The sequence below is a fragment of the Cyprinus carpio genome, chromosome A3 (genome assembly GCF_018340385.1).
Source record: "Cyprinus carpio isolate SPL01 chromosome A3, ASM1834038v1, whole genome shotgun sequence".
NCBI lineage: Eukaryota > Metazoa > Chordata > Actinopteri > Cypriniformes > Cyprinidae > Cyprinus > Cyprinus carpio.
In genome coordinates this window covers 1,638,200-1,655,210 of record NC_056574.1, presented here as the reverse complement: position 1 = coordinate 1,655,210, position 17,011 = coordinate 1,638,200, and the positions used below count along the sequence as shown (strand labels likewise).

At 33.3% G+C, this 17,011-nt stretch overlaps 1 protein-coding gene across 2 annotated transcripts; it reads left to right on the top strand.

The window, feature by feature from the left end:
• Positions 1-604: 604 nt before the first annotated feature.
• LOC109048074 lies at positions 605-11,608 on the top strand. 2 transcript variants are annotated; one of them, XM_042733706.1, is made up of 8 exons: positions 605-971; positions 1,319-1,636; positions 1,740-2,048; positions 8,438-8,539; positions 8,843-8,880; positions 8,958-9,032; positions 9,156-9,224; positions 9,412-11,608. In XM_042733706.1, the coding sequence occupies exons 1-8, from the start codon at positions 911-913 to the stop codon at positions 9,448-9,450; spliced, it is 1,011 nt and encodes a 336-aa protein (XP_042589640.1). In that variant the 5' UTR covers positions 605-910; the 3' UTR covers positions 9,451-11,608. The 2 variants fall into 2 exon arrangements, with proteins under 2 accessions (XP_042589640.1, XP_042589648.1); XM_042733714.1 differs by having other exon boundaries at positions 619-971; positions 8,843-8,871.
• The last annotated feature ends 5,403 nt before the right edge of the window (positions 11,609-17,011 follow it).

Below are 17,011 nucleotides of genomic sequence, written 5' to 3'. Positions count from 1 at the left end.
ATCTTTATACATCGGCTATACATCTTTGCGCCAATAAAATTTGCAACTGTTTCTGTTTTACCACCAAATTATACATCATTTCTAAGTAAATGAACTTAAATAGGAAAGTGTTACTTGATTGTGGGTCTAAAGTTTGGTGTCAATATTCTAAAGCATTGCAGAGATAAAATCGTTTTGGCTTTGTGCCATCAAATTTGTCAATGTGTTAAACAAAAATGGTTTTGCCAAAAGTCCAACCAATGATTTTAGAGGAGTTTGAAAAAGTAGATTTTCAAAGATTTTTCAAAACGGCACATAGCTAGTTTTACTGACTGTGGCATAATTGATATTATTATTATTGGTATGAGAACAATAATAGGAAGACATTTTTCAGAAACAAACCAGTTTTATTACTCATACTTTAATGATTTTATTCCTAGAATTTAGCAAGATACAGGAAACTGCTCAAAGAAAGAAGTGAAACTAGCAGGAATGTAAAGAATAGGCTGTAGATCAGGTTCAGAGTAAATGTGTGTGAGTCAGTGTGGTTAACAATATTCAGTTCTCACACTGAAGAACATGCTTCATCATCACTGTTGTGTCATGTTAGTGGTAATGGTAAGATTTACACAGTTCAGAAGAAACACAGGAGGAACAGAGCTCAACACAACACTGGCATCAGTCAGCACTCGGCTCTCAGAGGAAAAGTTTGACCAGTTGAGGTGGAAACAGAATGACTGTAGATTAAAACAAAACTGAGCTGATCTCACTTCTCCAGTACGACTGGCATCATGTCCCTGTGTAGCAACTTTAGCAGCATTTCAACACTCAGTCTGTAGATCAGAGGAAGTGACGAAACAGGAGGAGCTGATAGTATTTAAAGAAAGAGTTGTGATCATATACTGAAGAGAAAGACTGAGAGTAAGAGAACATGTCTGATGAGTGTCGTGTGTGTCTGCTGGGACTGATCTTTCTCTCTTCACTTCTCACAGGTAAAGAAATCTGTGTTTTCACTACAAGACATTCAGTGGAATCAGTCTGAACAAGATGATCAGTTTATTCTTGTGTTTCATACAGAACATACTGGATTATTGCTGAACACACTAAAACTAGACAGTTTCACACTCAAACATCTGATCCTGAATTAATTTAATATTGAGAGTGTGTTTGTGATTTGAACAGCTCTCTGATAAAGAACAATAGTTTATTCTGAGAGTGTGTTGTTTGCATTAATTGTGCAAAAAAAGACTGATTTGAATCCACTGCTTTTTATGCTGGTATGTTTTAGATCTTCATTTATTAATATATAACATAATGATCAAATGTTCTTGTGTTTCAGGTATCAGTGGAGTGAATGAGACTCATGTGTTCATCAGTTCTGGTGAAAATGTCCGTCTGCCCTGTAATAATGCTCTTCATGACTGTAACTCAACTACATGGCTCTATAACAGATTCAGAGATTCAGCAACAGTTGAACTGATTTGTTTAGGGATAAAGAAGAAAGACACAGAGAGACATGAGAGACTGAGTCTGGGGTCTGACTGCTCTCTGAACATCAGGAACATCTCAACAGAAGATTATGGATCTTACATCTGCAGACAATATGTGAATGGAGAACAAGGGCCTGATGCTCGTGTTTTTCTGCATGTTCTTCATGGTAATTGTATTATTATGTAATCAATTTAAAAAGGGTAAATTCTTGATTTAATCTCTCCTGATGACTGAAGAGTGTGTGATGTGTGTGTTATTGTGTGTTTCAGTCTCATCCTCACAGACTGAGATCAGTGCAGGTCTCTCTGTGACTCTCTTCTGTCAGTTGTATTCATCTCCTCAAGTCTCTTGTGATGATTGGATCCGTTCTGAGGGAATTCATCTGTTCTGGGTGAATCAGGCTGGTGTTAAACTGAATATATCAGACTCCAGATATCAGATATTATCCTCATCAGATCACTGTATCATCACTCTGAATACAACACTCCTGAATGAAGATCCCAACAGAGAGTGGAGATGTGAAGTTACTCAGAGAGATCAAGTCAAGACCTCAGTCACATACACTGTCAAGAGTTCAGGTGAGAAAACATCTCATCAATCAGTTTTAGAGCCTCATAATGTCAGTAACATTAAGGACTGTTAGTGTCACTGAAGCAGAACAAACCGAGGAACAAAAGCTTCTGAAAAACAAAAGGTTTTCAAACTTTTAGGAGCCAGGAACTAAAATTTTCCAAGGACCCTCATAATTACCCTAGTGAAAAAAATAAATATACTTAAATGTATTTGAAATATATTTATTTCATGCTAAGTATACTAAAAATACATTTTCGCATTTATGTACTTAAAAAAATGCCCTGCAATTGTACTTTTAGTACACTAAACTGGTATACTTATAGTCTGCTAAATTGGAACAACTAATTTTGTATTTAATGCACTTTAATTGTGCAGAAGTAGTGCTGAAGTACAATTAAAATATGCTAAAGCTGAACTATTGCAAGTGCACTTCAGGTACACTTTAAATATTTTGCATTTAAAGACTGATATTCTTCAATCCAGGTGAAAAAGAAATATATTTAAATTGTACTTTTTCAGAAACACTTACTATATTTGAATTACACTATACTAAGTGCATATTAAATTTATTATTTTGAAACAACTTTAAGTATATTTAGTGTATTTCAAGATATGTTTAAGTTCAATTTTAATATATTTACAATATATAAAATTTATTTAAATTGTTCTAAATTGGAACCACTTTAAGTATACTTAGTGCAGTTTAAGTTTTTTTCTTAAAATACATTTAAAAAGTACTTTTAATACTTCATGAACTACAGTTAGAGCATTTTGATATTTGAATTTCAGTTGTATTTCAGCTCATTAGAAATGCATTAGCATTACACTACTAGTATATTATAAAGCTGCTTTTTTCAGTATACACACGCACACGTACACACTTTGATATCTAAAACACATTAATGTATTATATATTGTGTACATTACAAATATTCAGTAAAAAAGTACAGCAGCAAACATACCTTGGTGAAAAACAAAACATACAATTGAATGTATTACAAATGCACTTGATATACTAGTACGTTTATAATATTTGTATTACTACAAACACACTCAAGTATATTAACATTATGCAGGAAAACATGAAAAAAGACTGAAATGCTATAGCAAAGCTATCTTATCCATTTGTAAATCATTTTCGTTAAAGCTGTATTACTAAAAAGTACAGAATTTTACATCAGTGAATAAATAAAAATTACAATGCAATTTTTTGAAGGAAAAACAAAATCAAAATTTACTGAAAAACAAAGTGCAGAAGTGAACAGCTGTGTGTGTGCAAAGACTGAAGATGATAAAGTTCGAGCAACAGAATAGGGAGGGATGGAGGGGGTTTTGGTTGTGGACGAGGAGATGGCGTAGGGATGGTGAGAGGCAAAATGTGTGGATGATGGCATGATCTGGTGAAGGGATGGTGATGGGAGGATGGTGTTTGGCTCATGGCACAGACCCAGAGCATCCCAGTGCTGATCACACAAGGTGGAGTCGAGGTGAGGACCCAAGATGTAGATTGTGTGGCTTCAGACTGATGGAGACAGAGCTGGTGGATCTGAAGGCACAGACAGAGGGCCAATGGAGCTAAACATCGTCGCAGGTTTCAGAGACCTGGGCACAGCCACAGCGATGAGCATCGTTAGTGGAGGCAGAGTAACCGAGGACTTGGGCGACGACTGGCATGTTCAGCAACTAAGGGCTTGGAATACAGACACTATAATATTTGAACACTGCTTTATCACAGGATATGTGAAAGGGAATAATAATTAATATAAAATTAGCCAATAACAGTTTTGCATCCATAACTGAATATATGTATTATAATTTGCACTGATATTCATTAGAATTTTGTGGCACAGACAAATAACGTTAATTAAATACAAATCTTGCCTGAAGTCACAGTGAGCTTTCAAAATCCAGACTCCATACACGCTTGCAGAAACTGGTAAAAATAAGAACATACCGCCATATTTTCTAATTAATTTCATAGTTCCCCCAAAACAATTTGAATTCTGTATCACTCACCCTTAAGATGCTCCAAACCATGTAAGACTTTCGTTCATCTTCGAAAGAAAAGCTGAGATATTTTAATGAAAACTGAGAGATTTATGTCCCGATTCACAAAAGATGTTCACATTTCAAAAAGTTCATCGCAAAAAGACGTCGCCAAAGTAAGTCAGCGTGGTTTCCTCCAAGTGTATGGTGCTTATAATATGACAAAACTATTTGAATTTGAATTGTGTAAATTTGAATTATTGACAAGTGTCATTTAACAAAACTGAATTTTATGTGACATTTAACATAGTTTTGAATTCGATTGTTTTTTAACTTGAATATTTAACAATAAGAAATTCGGAACATCAAATTCAATATTCAAAATTCAATATGCAGAAATTCTGTTCATACAGAAAGTAGGACAGAGGTTATCCACAGGGAAGAGCAGATGATCTCCGAAAAGTCGAATATTAGAAAAGTTAACGGATTTACAAGACTGGATGGACAAAAATGTTTTATCCATCTCTGATAATCCAGGTTATATGATCACGCAGGTTGGTTACGCATGATTAAACTTGTGGCCACGGAAAATAAAAAAAATGTTGTTCCTTCAACATAAGAAGTCGTGGCAGAGTCCTGCCTGGGTCCTGTGTCTATGGTCCTGTCTGATAAACTCGCACCTGAAGTAACTGAGGTAACACACGAGGAAGACAAAACTTGTTTATTAAAACTTCTGTTCAGATGTGAATTGCAGGGAAGTAGGCTGTTTCACTGTCGATGCAGAGGCGGTGTGCGAGCGGTCATGCACCAAACTTCACAGCAGGCGCTGGCAGAGATAAAAACGTTTTATCTTTTTATCTTGATCTTTTTATCACCTTTAACCTATAACCTTGCAGATTATTAATTGTAACTATGGCAATGTCTGCCCCGAGACAAACACCTCCACTACGAGAGAAAGCGGCAGCCGCGTGGTGATTCCTGGATGTCATCCTCTCGATTATCTCCACAAAATGATCTTGTGGCCACGTTTCCACGAGACAAAACTATCCTAACATAACAAAACTAGCCTAAGTGAACTGAACATGTCCGCTCCTGTCACCCTAAATGCTTCGTTCGACTTTTCGGAGATCATCTGCTCTTCCCTGTGGAAAACCTCTGACCTACTTTCTGTATGAACTGAATTTCTGCGTATAGAATTTTGAATTTGAGGTTCCGAATTTCTTTTTCATATTGACAACTTTAAGCTGTATTTTAAAAAAACTGGATATTTGCAGTCTAACAATTCAGAACAACAAAAAAGTCTGCTGTTTGAAAATAGCTACATGTAAATAAAAAATAAATAAATAAATAAATAAATATGCCATAAAAGATTCAATTGTGTTAAATTTCAAATGTTAAATATTCAAGTTTAAAAAAATAATCTAATTCAAAACTCTTAAATGTCACATAAAATTCAGTTTTGTTAAATGACACGTCAATAATTCAAATTTACACAATTCAAATTCAAATAGTGTTGTCATATCATAAGCTTCATACAACTGCCCTAAAGAGACACGATCGATCTATATAATATAACTGTTTACATTTAGACTTTTATTCACATTCAAGGGACATTTACACGCACATAATTGATAAATGAAGCTCTCTGCTGCGAGCTCATTATCATACGAACCAATCAGAACCATTCAATGGCTCTGGAACCAATCAGGTTTAGGCAGTGTTTTTTTTTTTTTTTTACATTTTAGATATGATGTTGAAATCCTTGTGGGATTTTCAGTAGTAGCAAAGAGTATAGAAGACCAGTAGCTTATTACAATTAATGTATCATTAATGGACAACAGCCTATAATCAACCATAGCATAACTAAACTGAACAACATATTAAACAACATATTTTAAGTATTGCAATGCTTAAGAATAGTTGCCAAAGGTTTGTACATTGTAAATGTTAAAAATGTTTATCAAAATATTGTACTTTTTCAAATATTAAAATTATAAATACATAAAATATTTAAAATATAAAACAAATATTGTGGTAGTCCTACACATGGTTACAAAGTACATTAAGAACCCACTAAAAGTGTAAACTTGTTAGCATATGTTCTTACACAAAGTACACATAAAATATACTTTAAGTAGGGTAACATAAGTATGTTTTCTGTAAATACACTAAAAAGTCACTAAAAGCATGCTTGTGTTTATTTTTACTATACTTTTTAGGAATATACTAATAGTGTGCTTGTGTTTAGCATATTCCTTAAAAGTGTAATTAAGCATATATTTATTATTAAAGTATTTCTAGTATAATTTTTAGAAATACATTAAAAGTATGCTTGTGTTTAGCATATTTCTTAGAAGTATAGCTAAGCATATGTTTAATACAAAAGTACTTCTAATGTACTTTTTAGAAGTATATTAAAATGCAATTCAATATATTTTTAATGCACTTCAAATAAGCATGCTGGGAATACAAATGTATTATAAACATACTACTTGAATTTCAAGTATATTTTAATGCATTTTCCACCTGGGAAAGATCATACAATCCTCATCAAATGTGACTTAGTATTAATATTAAGGCTTGTGTTAATTTAATATTAATATTAAGGAATGTGCATTGTGCACAAGTACTACATCAAATAAAGTTTAATTATAATTTTTATATCAGTAAGTCTCGAGTTATCTGTCATTAAATATGTTAATAGATTTTAACTATACTTAGTATGCAATAAATGTATTTTAAATATATTACTTTTTTACTAGGGTACAACAGTGTTTCAGACTAAAGTTAATGTGTCTGGGAGATTTTAAATATAAAATGCTTGTTTTATTGGTACAAACAGTCCCTACTATATTTACACAATACCATGTTTTTTTTGGAAAACAAGTTGCACCAGATCAAACTTGTGTTGTTGAGAGAGAAAAAACACAGATAAGTCTGTATTGGTTACATTTTATTATTACATTCAGAAATACTGTAAATTGTAAATAAAATGAAATGTTAACAAACATTATAAACACAATAAACGTATTTTACTTGCCCTCACTCCAGATTCTAATTAAAAATAAAATATAGTGCCATTCATTACAAACAACATTTATTTTCAATGCCAAGATGACAAACTGATTTAAAGCCAAACTGATCTGCTCTCGCTCCTCTCATTCGCTGCGAGTCGTTTCCATAAATGAATCGTTAGTCACGATGTAATATCTGGTGGCTAAACTATTATTTATTATGTAAAGAAGGCTATGTGCTGCTCCCGTGTCCCAATATCCACTTACAACGGCATCATTCACAAAAAGTCAGAACTGTGGCAGGACGAAGACTTGTATATAATATCACATCTCATTCTTCATGATCTGTGAATTCAGGTGACGTGGTCCTCCGGTCCCAATTTAGTTTTTTCATAGTGACTCTTAATTTTATAATGCGTATCCAAAGGTTGGACACTTAGGAGACTGAAGCCAGTGTCACCTTGACCTGCTTGATTTGTGAGTTTGATCACAGTCTTGTATTTATACCTCCAGGACAGAGTCTGGACACCCCTGTTTCAGATGTAGCCTATCTGTGAAAAATATCACAATCACATTTATCATGTTTCAGTGTTTTTCACTGCTCGGTCCTCTTTTTCTTGTGTAATAATGACAAGCTGGCTGTGCCAATGAACACCGGTCCAGGCCATTAGATAAACTAGCTCATACTTTTAAAAACTGACATCTAGTCAGGGTTATACTAGACTCAGATGGAGTATTGTGAGTTTGTGAAATACTTAACGGTACTGTTTTGGTCAGAAAAACCATTTCTCCTTCCCTTTTCTGCTTCCTTTGTGAAACAGTTCACAGTAAAGTTTTGGTCTGTTAACCCTTTACTGACAAACGGAAAGAATGAAAGAGAGAAAGAGTGAATGAGAAAAAGAGAGAAAGAGAGAAAGAGTGAAAGAACGTTTGCAAAGAAGCTTTTGTTGAAAGATGAAGCAGCAGCAAACCTTAAGCAAACTATTTCATAACGCTCTGTCTGTCAATGACGGTTCTCCTAATAAATATTAAAATAATAAATAAAATCCATAAAATTAACCTATCAAACAAAAAAGAAAGTATTAACATATCATGACCCGACTAGATGACCATTGATTGTTATTCACTGGCTCAGCCTTATTACACGAAAACGAGGACTGAGCAGCGAGAAACACTGAAACATGATCAAATGTGATGTATGTGGGACACAAGTGATTTAGCGTTTGTGTGTGTGTGGTGATTTAGCGTTTGTGTGTGTGTGTATAAAACAAAGTCATTTAGTATTTGTGTGTGTTGTGGGGGGGGTACGGTATATTAAATTATTTCAGGTTATGCACTTTGAAGATCCTCTTTCTATCGTGTGATGCATCTGAAGTAACATTCATCTTTTACAGCTCGGGGTGAAACACCAGTGATAGCAGGGATTTCTGTGTCTGTCACTGCGCTCGCTGTTCTCCTGGCAGCTGTCCTCTGGCTGATCTGGAGAAAAAGAGCCGGTGACTTTCTGATTTACTCATTTCTAACAACTAAAAACAGTTCAGATCTCACTTTAATGATCAGCAGACAAGCACGTCATGTTCAGATTGTGTGTTATTATAGAAACGTGGATTCATGTGATTATGAGATTCTCAAACAGAAGTTTATCATTTATATCATTCATTTTAATGATTCAACAAAATATCCCCTCTTGTGAAATCTGAACACAATTATCATTGTTAACATTCTGTGTTTTGCATGTGTGTTTCATCATAAATACTCATATTACATGAGGAGTGATGTTTTTTTCTTCTTGTTTTCAGATAATAAAAGAGGGACTGATGGAGCGGCGGTGAGTTCGGTAATGCCAGTGATTAAGATCTGATTTCTGTTTTTAAAGCTCAATAAAGTGCAGTTTTAACTGTTTGTTGTCTGAAGGTTAAAGATGAGAATGATGATAAAAGGACGTATGAGACGATCAACATGGACACTCCTGCTGCTGCGAGAGATCATGTGAGTCAAATAAAGCATTAGACATTCAGTCCTCCTCTATTACGTGACTGACTGAAAGCGTCCTTTAGTGTTATCTGATATATTACAGTGACTGTATGTCTGTTCTGTGTGTTAAATGTTTAGGAGCAGACAGATGATGTGACTTACACTGAAGTCTCTTCTTCCAGTAAAAAGCCAGTGAAATCACTCAAAGTGAGTAGATAGCAGCTCTTTCCCTTCTTCTTCATCACTGTCTGCTGTTCAGAGAAACCACAGCAGCTTCTCTCTTCCATACGCTGCTGAGATGTAGTTCTGAATCTGAATCTCTGATAAATAACACTCTTATAACATGTGTCTGCGGTTCAAACACTGACGGAGAAACTCTGTGCTGTTCTTTCAGGATCATAATGACACAGTGACTTACGCTACCATCAGATGAACAGAATATGAAGCACAGGATGAACTTCACAAGAACAAGAGCTTCACAAATAGACATTCATTAAAACAGAGCACTGCATGAGCTCCTCGTATCAGCAGCAGATGAGACGTTTTCCACCGCTGCTGAGATTCGTGGCTTTGCTGTTCGGAAGAATTAGATATTTGTACGTCAACGAACAGAACTTTTATGTCAGATTGTTGTTGAATTCAAAATCAAAGTCCTGTGAAAATGTTTTTCAGATTTTGTAACTAAATGCAGTAGAAACTATTCTTGCTTTCAGCATGTGTATAGGCTGTTTTATGAAGAAAAAGTTATCATGTCAGAGCCGGATTTACCTCCCCCCAATAATATATAATATTACCACCCCAAAATACCATTACAGCGTTCTCGATCACAATAAATGACAAGTTGTTCAGCTTGCATTCAGTCACTGAAGATCGAATGTAGTTCTTTACTCTTTTGAGAACGGAGGAAGATGTTTCATTACTCTCGTTGCTAATTCCAAAATGATATTTTAGAGCAAATTAAAGACGCTTGAGCTACTGATATGCAGAATAATGCAGTTATTTGAGAGAGAGAGAGAGAGAGAGAGAAATTTCAACACACCTTTATTACAATTCAAAACACATTACATAATCAACCCCTACATTTAAAACTCAAAATACAAAAACCAAAACAAATTAACAGCACACGAAGATTCAAAAAAATTAATCAAGACGCATACGTTCTCCCATAGCCTTGTAATACCGGAAATCAATCAAAATTCTAGATTTCATCAGGTTAAAAAACACAGTTTGTAAATTACTACCTAAATCTTGTTCAATCTTTATTTTCCTGGTATCATAAATTGCCATTTTTGCCTGACCTAGAAGAAAATTCAACAACTGGCAACAGAATCAGTGTTTCCGGATATATTTAAAACCAAAAATAAACACTTTCAGTGAAAAAGTCTCATCAAAACGACTGAATAAACCAGTTAAAACTTGAAACAGTGAATCAAGCCTACTGCAAAACAAAAAGGTATGATAAATATATATTCACATCTCTTGCATTAATTAAAACAACAACATCAGTCCAAATAGTTTTGCTCTTATTCTGATTAAGAGTGGCTCTATGGCCAAAGTATACAACATCCCAGATAAGGCACAGCCTTGCCTGATACCCCTGAAGACCTTAAAAGGGGCACATAAATCCCCATTCATTTTTAAAACACTTTCAACTTCATTACACAAAACTTTTAGCATGGACACAAAATCATTATTAAAACCAAAAGCTGTTAATGTGTTCCACAAATATGTGTACGCAAGTTGATCAATAGACACTAGGCCAAAATTCACCATCTAAAATATCTCTGATGAAGGAGATATTATCAAATATTTGCCTTCCTGAACACAGTTTGTTTGGTCAGAGTGAATAATATGACTAAGGACTTCACTCAATCTGTTAGCCAGAACCTTGGAAAGTAACTTATAATCAGTACTCAACAAGCTAACAAGCCTCCAATGTTTAATATCATTTAAATCATCTTTCTTGGGCAATAATCAATTATCATTTAAATCACCTTTCTTGGGCAATAATGTAAGAACTGTATAAAGTTAACTGTCCATTCACCAAACTTTAATTGAGTACTTGTAACAAATCCAAACTCTCTTCTGCCCAAAAAGCCTTATGAAATTCAACTGGCAGGCCATCAATACCAGGCCCTTTATTACATTCCATATTCTGAAGTGCCTTTTGTAATTCTTCTAAAGTAACAGCATTACTTAATACAGAATTAAGTTCTCGAGGTACGTGAGGCAAATTTTCAAAAAAGACATTAACGTCTGACTCATCCAGAAATAGCTCACTCTCATATAGTTTTCAATAAAAACCAATTGCACTATTTATTTCTTCAAAGGGGTCTGATAACAACACCCCACTCTCAGAACGCAAGTTGAGTATGAACCTCTTTTGAAAAAAAAAATTAGAAGGTGCATCCATTAATTCAATATTTTGAAACCTTGATCTGACCAAAGCTCCTTGTGCAGCCAAATCCAATGAAATAAAAAATGAATCTCCTGAGGTATCTCTACATTCCTGCATCCCCTTTCATTCTTTTTCTAATTATTCAATTGTACTTTTTCTATCCCTTGTTACATTAAAAGTGTGCTGCTGAAAACAGTTGTCTAATTTGTATCTTTGCAAAGCACTGCACTGTTGTACAGTTTGAAAGGATGATTTTCTAGATCTTAATCCAACCCCCAAAACTCCTTCAAAAGAATCTTGAAATAAACGATCACATAACAAATAAGTATTCGAGTGCTCATAAGCACTATTTGGCTTAAAAAAAAAAAAAAACATAACTACAGAACATTTAACTAAACTATGATCGGAAAAAACCAACAGGAATAATGGAACACTCTTTAAATAAATTAAGTTGATGTGTATGTTTCCATAAAATCTATCTAACCTGGCTAGGGATAGTAAAATTTTCATGAGCATGTGCCCAAATATATTGTTGCTGTGAGTGATGAAAATTCCTCCATATGTCAACAATTTCATTTTATTAAGTATACTTAGTAAAGTTCAAGTATAGCTAGTATAAGTATAAGTCCTTCGTTTTAAGATATTTCTGATATACATAGGTTCTACATGATTTCTACTCTAATAACTGCTCAGAATAATTAAAATGTCAACACCATAAACTCAAAAGTCATCCTCTGTACTACAATTTCACTAAAAGATCGTTACTCAGAGTATCTAAAATCAAAACATCATCATTTCAAAGACTTACTCTAGTTAGGAACACATCATACAGAAATATTAGGATAATAATAATAAAAAAAAAAAAACAATTCTCAAACTGCGCTCTAATCTTTAAAAGTCTGCCTTTTATGATCTCTTCCACTTGATATGAACAGGGAATAAAACCTTTAGAGAATGAAATTGCAACACCTCCACTAGCAGAACTCAGATGATTTAATATGGACATTCCATCAAACTCTCTGGCCCAGTCACACACATTCAGCTCATCGCTGTGAGGCTCCTGCTCAAATAAATCATCGACCTGTTTCTGTTTGACTAATTAAAACGTTGAAAACGCTTCTTCCCTTCTCTAGCCCCATTTATGTTTAGAGAAGCAATACTTGTTTCCCCCATAAATAAGAAAAGCCAAAAGCAAATTAGGCTCAGCAGACAAAAACTCATATAGACATGCTGATTATTTTTCATTACTGACATTGGATTTCGACTGAGTATTGAGCTTAGCAAGTATTTTCTTAAGACGATATACTTCTTGATTGATAAAACCCCCTTCATTCCTATATATATTCTCACTTTATCAATGAATTATATCACATCAGGAAAATGTTGCTCAGTGCAAACTTTTCTCACATTCTTTGTTTCCTTTAGAAAGGATTTAATATCATCTGCACTAAAGCTCCTACTGGAGAATCCACTTTGAGGCACGTCATGCTGCACTCCTTTCCGTGTCAGTTTGACTTAAATCACAATTAAATTCCTTTTTTTGCTTTCTCATCTGAAGGACGTTGCTCTAACCGTTGTTTCTGCTGCATTTTAAAAGTACAATCGTTCAATTCAGATAACATCATGCTTTCATGATGAACAGATCACTCACCCACACACTCACTTCTCTATTTTTTAGAAAACCACCAACATTAAACAAAGAAAACCCAACAAACTAAAAAAAGAGGAACAAAGATAGAGAAGTAAAGACCACTCGTACCTCTCACTCAACAATCCAAACACTCACCCAGCACATGTGCATGAGAGAGAGAGAGAGAGAGAGAGAGAGAGAGAGAGAGAGAGAGAGAGAGAGAGAGAGAGAGAGAGAGAGAGAGAGAGAGAGATTAAGCGTGTGTCAGTTACCTGAGTCTGTGCATCTCTAGAATTGCTATGTTTCCATCACCCTGTTTTTATAAACATTTTGAAGTATTGCTTCAGAAACAAGTGATGGAAACATAAATAATAATAATAATAATAATCCCTTAATTCAGTAAAAAAAAAAAAAAGAAGAAAAAAAAATGCACACATGCGAGGTGGATTTTGACACATAACCACATAACCCAGGTGAAAAATAAGTAAATATATTAAAAATGTACTTGAAATCCATATAGTATATTTCTGGTACAAATATTTGTTTGTTTTTCAATTTATTTGTAAAGCACGTTTTAAACAACCTTAGTTTACCAAAGTGATTTACACAATTACATTGTCATTTTAGATTTGTGCTCCTTACATTCATTACTTGAAGTGCATTAAAAATGTATTGAATTGCATTTTAATATTTTTTTAAAAAGTATACTAAAAGTATTTTGGTAATCAAAATATTAAAAAACACAAGTATACTTTTTGTGATATTTTAGTGTATTTACAGAAGACATACTTATTATAATCTTACTTAAAATATATTTTATATTTACTTTGTATTAGAATGTAGTAAAATTATACATCTTTTAGTGGGTTTACGTATCTTATTTATATCAGATTCAGAAAGAGCTTTATTGCCAAGTATTTGCTTTAGTGAGATAAGCTTCCAGTACACAGAGACAACAACACACAGACAATATATAAAAAATAAAAAAATAAATAAATACACATATGTAAATACATATAGACAAATATTAAAAAATAAATAAATTGTATGTAGACATATGGCAGTATTTATATATATGCAATGAATGTGTTTCAGCCTACTTTTCAAAGGAGGATATTGCAAAACATTTATTTTTACATTTTAATATATTCCACAAAGTATATTAATTCACGCACTCATAAATACATTATAGCGATGTCTATAAAATAGGGAAATGCATTCTTAGATTGTACAAACTTAAAATGTATTGTAAATATAATTTTGTCAACTATGCCTTAGTAATAAGCATACTTAAAATCAGTATGTTGTTATATTTTGTAATATAATTCAAATACATTTCAATTTCACTTTTAAATACATTAATTTATTAGGCTATTAAACTGTACTTTCCACAGGCATTTCAACATCGTATCATTTATAATTCATCATAAATAATTTTTCCAAAGATAGGCTTAATATCCCTCTTTATTTACTTGTTTATGAACCCAAATTCAAACAAGATCAACCTACCATGTGACGCAGGAGAACAAACCTCACAGGCTTTTGTGGAGGCTCAGGTGTGTTTGCGTAACACAGATTGTGTTTGGATTATTTTTGCGATGTTTTTTGAAACGTGAGCATTTTTTGTGACTTTCAGTGGAGGGACAACAATCTGTCAGATCTTATTAAAACATAAAATAACATGAAGGTGTGTATTTGATTACAGAATTTAGATTATTTTTTTTTTTTTTTCACTGGGCAAACTTAAATTAAAAAGATCATTCATTGTAATATATTTATTTTCTCCAGCTTCTAAAAGCGTCTATGTGTGTAGATCTGGATCCTCAGGGTTTCTTCTGTGACTTGTTTTTGTTTTTTTGTTTTGTTTTTTTTTAAGCGCAGTAGCTCCATTCAATTATCCAATCAGAGCCGAGCTTTTCAAATCAGCTTTGCTGGTAATGGTCCAGTCACACCGCTGTTGAAATGGTATCATGTTTTCCACAGAAATCATCCCAGTTTCTCTTCTGACCAGAAGACACGGACAGATGAAGACACATGTAGCGTACATTGTACTGTCACTCTACTGCCTGATTTTTTTTTTTTTTTTTTTTTTTCAGATCAGCTGCTGTCGTAATAGAAGACTAATTGAAATCAGATCAGAGAGACGAGTGAAGTGAAATGTTCTGTGTCTTTGTACAGTTCAGCCATTTGCGAGTTTAACTTGAGTTTGTAAAAAATTCACTTTATTCACTTTTATTGTTTATCATTAACCACTAAATTCTTTATTTCTTCGTGCAGAAAACTGCATTGTGATTTATTTCTATTCAATGACTGAATATTCACAGTGTACTCTCCAGTAATACAGGTATAACAGAAATGATCTACTCATTGATTGAAGTAGTTCTGTTATAGCATACCACTGGTTTATTTTAATTTATTATAATTTATTACAATTATTTTAGTCAAGAGTTTATATGTGCTCCTGTACCAAATATACTCATGAAATGTATTGTTGTAATGTACACAAGATATAGTACATTAAAGTTTTCTACATGTGAAAGTATGTACATGTGTCATATTCATTTATGATTTTGTACTTTTTAATATTCCATTATTCCAGAAATAGCTTTATAACAAACTAATAGTATACTAGTAATGTATTTCTAATGAGCTGAAATCTATTGAAAATGTTCTTGAAGAATATTAAAGTGAGGCTTAATTCTAACTGTACTTCAAGAAGCATAAAAGTGTATTTTAAATAATGTAAAGAAGCACAATTAAATTACACTAAAGATACTATATTATAAATATAAAAATGTACTGCAATGTGCTTAAGCATATCTTAAAGAACACTTAACATACTTAAAGTTGTTCCAGAGTAACACATTCACTATGTACTTAGGACAGTATAATAAAAATATCATAAGTGCATCGATATTAGTACAACTTGAGTGTATTTTTTATTTTTATTTTTTTACCTGAAAGCACTTTCAGGAAATACAGGACTGATGGTGTGAGAACCACTCGCTGATAACTAACAGAGTAACTGTTGATTTCTTTGATTATCTTCAGAGAAATGATCTGGATGCTTTGTGGATGGTAAAGCTTCAGTATCACCTTACATTCCTGCCGCTGTAAAACATGTATCTGCTCCGTTTATTATTCTGTGTTTATTTCTGCAGGTTGGTTCTGCTTTTTGATTCGCTGTCCACCACAAATAACAGGTACGAAAGTCAAGCTGTTGTTCATGAATCAAAGTGAGACACGACGCTGATCAGAGAAATACCTCTCACCTGTCAGGATACACAGTTATATATTACAGAAATATGAACTGCATTTAAAATCAGTTTTGTGTACAAATGTCTTACCTTCTTAACATTTGTATATAATCAATAAAGCAATGCTTTATTTGAATTCATCTATTTTATTATTAGAAAAATATTATTAGAGAACATAAGCCCACGTAAAAACTACATAAAACACACAGTCTTTGCTTACTTTTAATTATTTCATTTCTTATTAATTGTTTAATCTGTGTGATATGACTGATTTCAGTTATTAATTCTTCTACAGATGATCTGAGTCAGTGTCCTGCCAACGGGATGCTCGGTGCGCTCTGTATTTATTGCTTTTTTACAATTCAATATTTTAGAACTCATCATAAATTAGTCATCAATCGAAATCTTAAACTCACAATTCATTCTGTAAAACTGTTCATAAATTGGAAATCATTATTAAATAAAAACATTACTTTAAAAACAATCCTTAAAATATTATCTTTATTGTTCTGTAGAAGAAAGTCAGTTGTACAGGTTTGGAATGCCACGAAGGGAAAATCTTGGCAAAACACATATCATTGCAAAGATCTGAGACTCAAGGTTCCATATTTGGCCACTGTTTTGTAATATCAGCATTAATATTCTGATTGTCTTCTTTAAAAGAGACCAATCTTATGTCTGTATTCTTAAACACTCGTGAATTACAACC

Excerpts from the sequence above, each read along its gene's own strand:
- LOC109048074 (XM_042733706.1), top strand. The coding sequence starts at position 911 with ATGTCTGATGAGTGTCGTGTGTGTCTGCTGGGACTGATCTTTCTCTCT. Across the intron at positions 972-1,318 it reads TCTCTCTTCACTTCTCACAG|GTATCAGTGGAGTGAATGAG; the intron begins GTAAAGAAATCT and ends CTTGTGTTTCAG. Across the intron at positions 1,637-1,739 it reads TTTTCTGCATGTTCTTCATG|TCTCATCCTCACAGACTGAG; the intron begins GTAATTGTATTA and ends TGTGTGTTTCAG.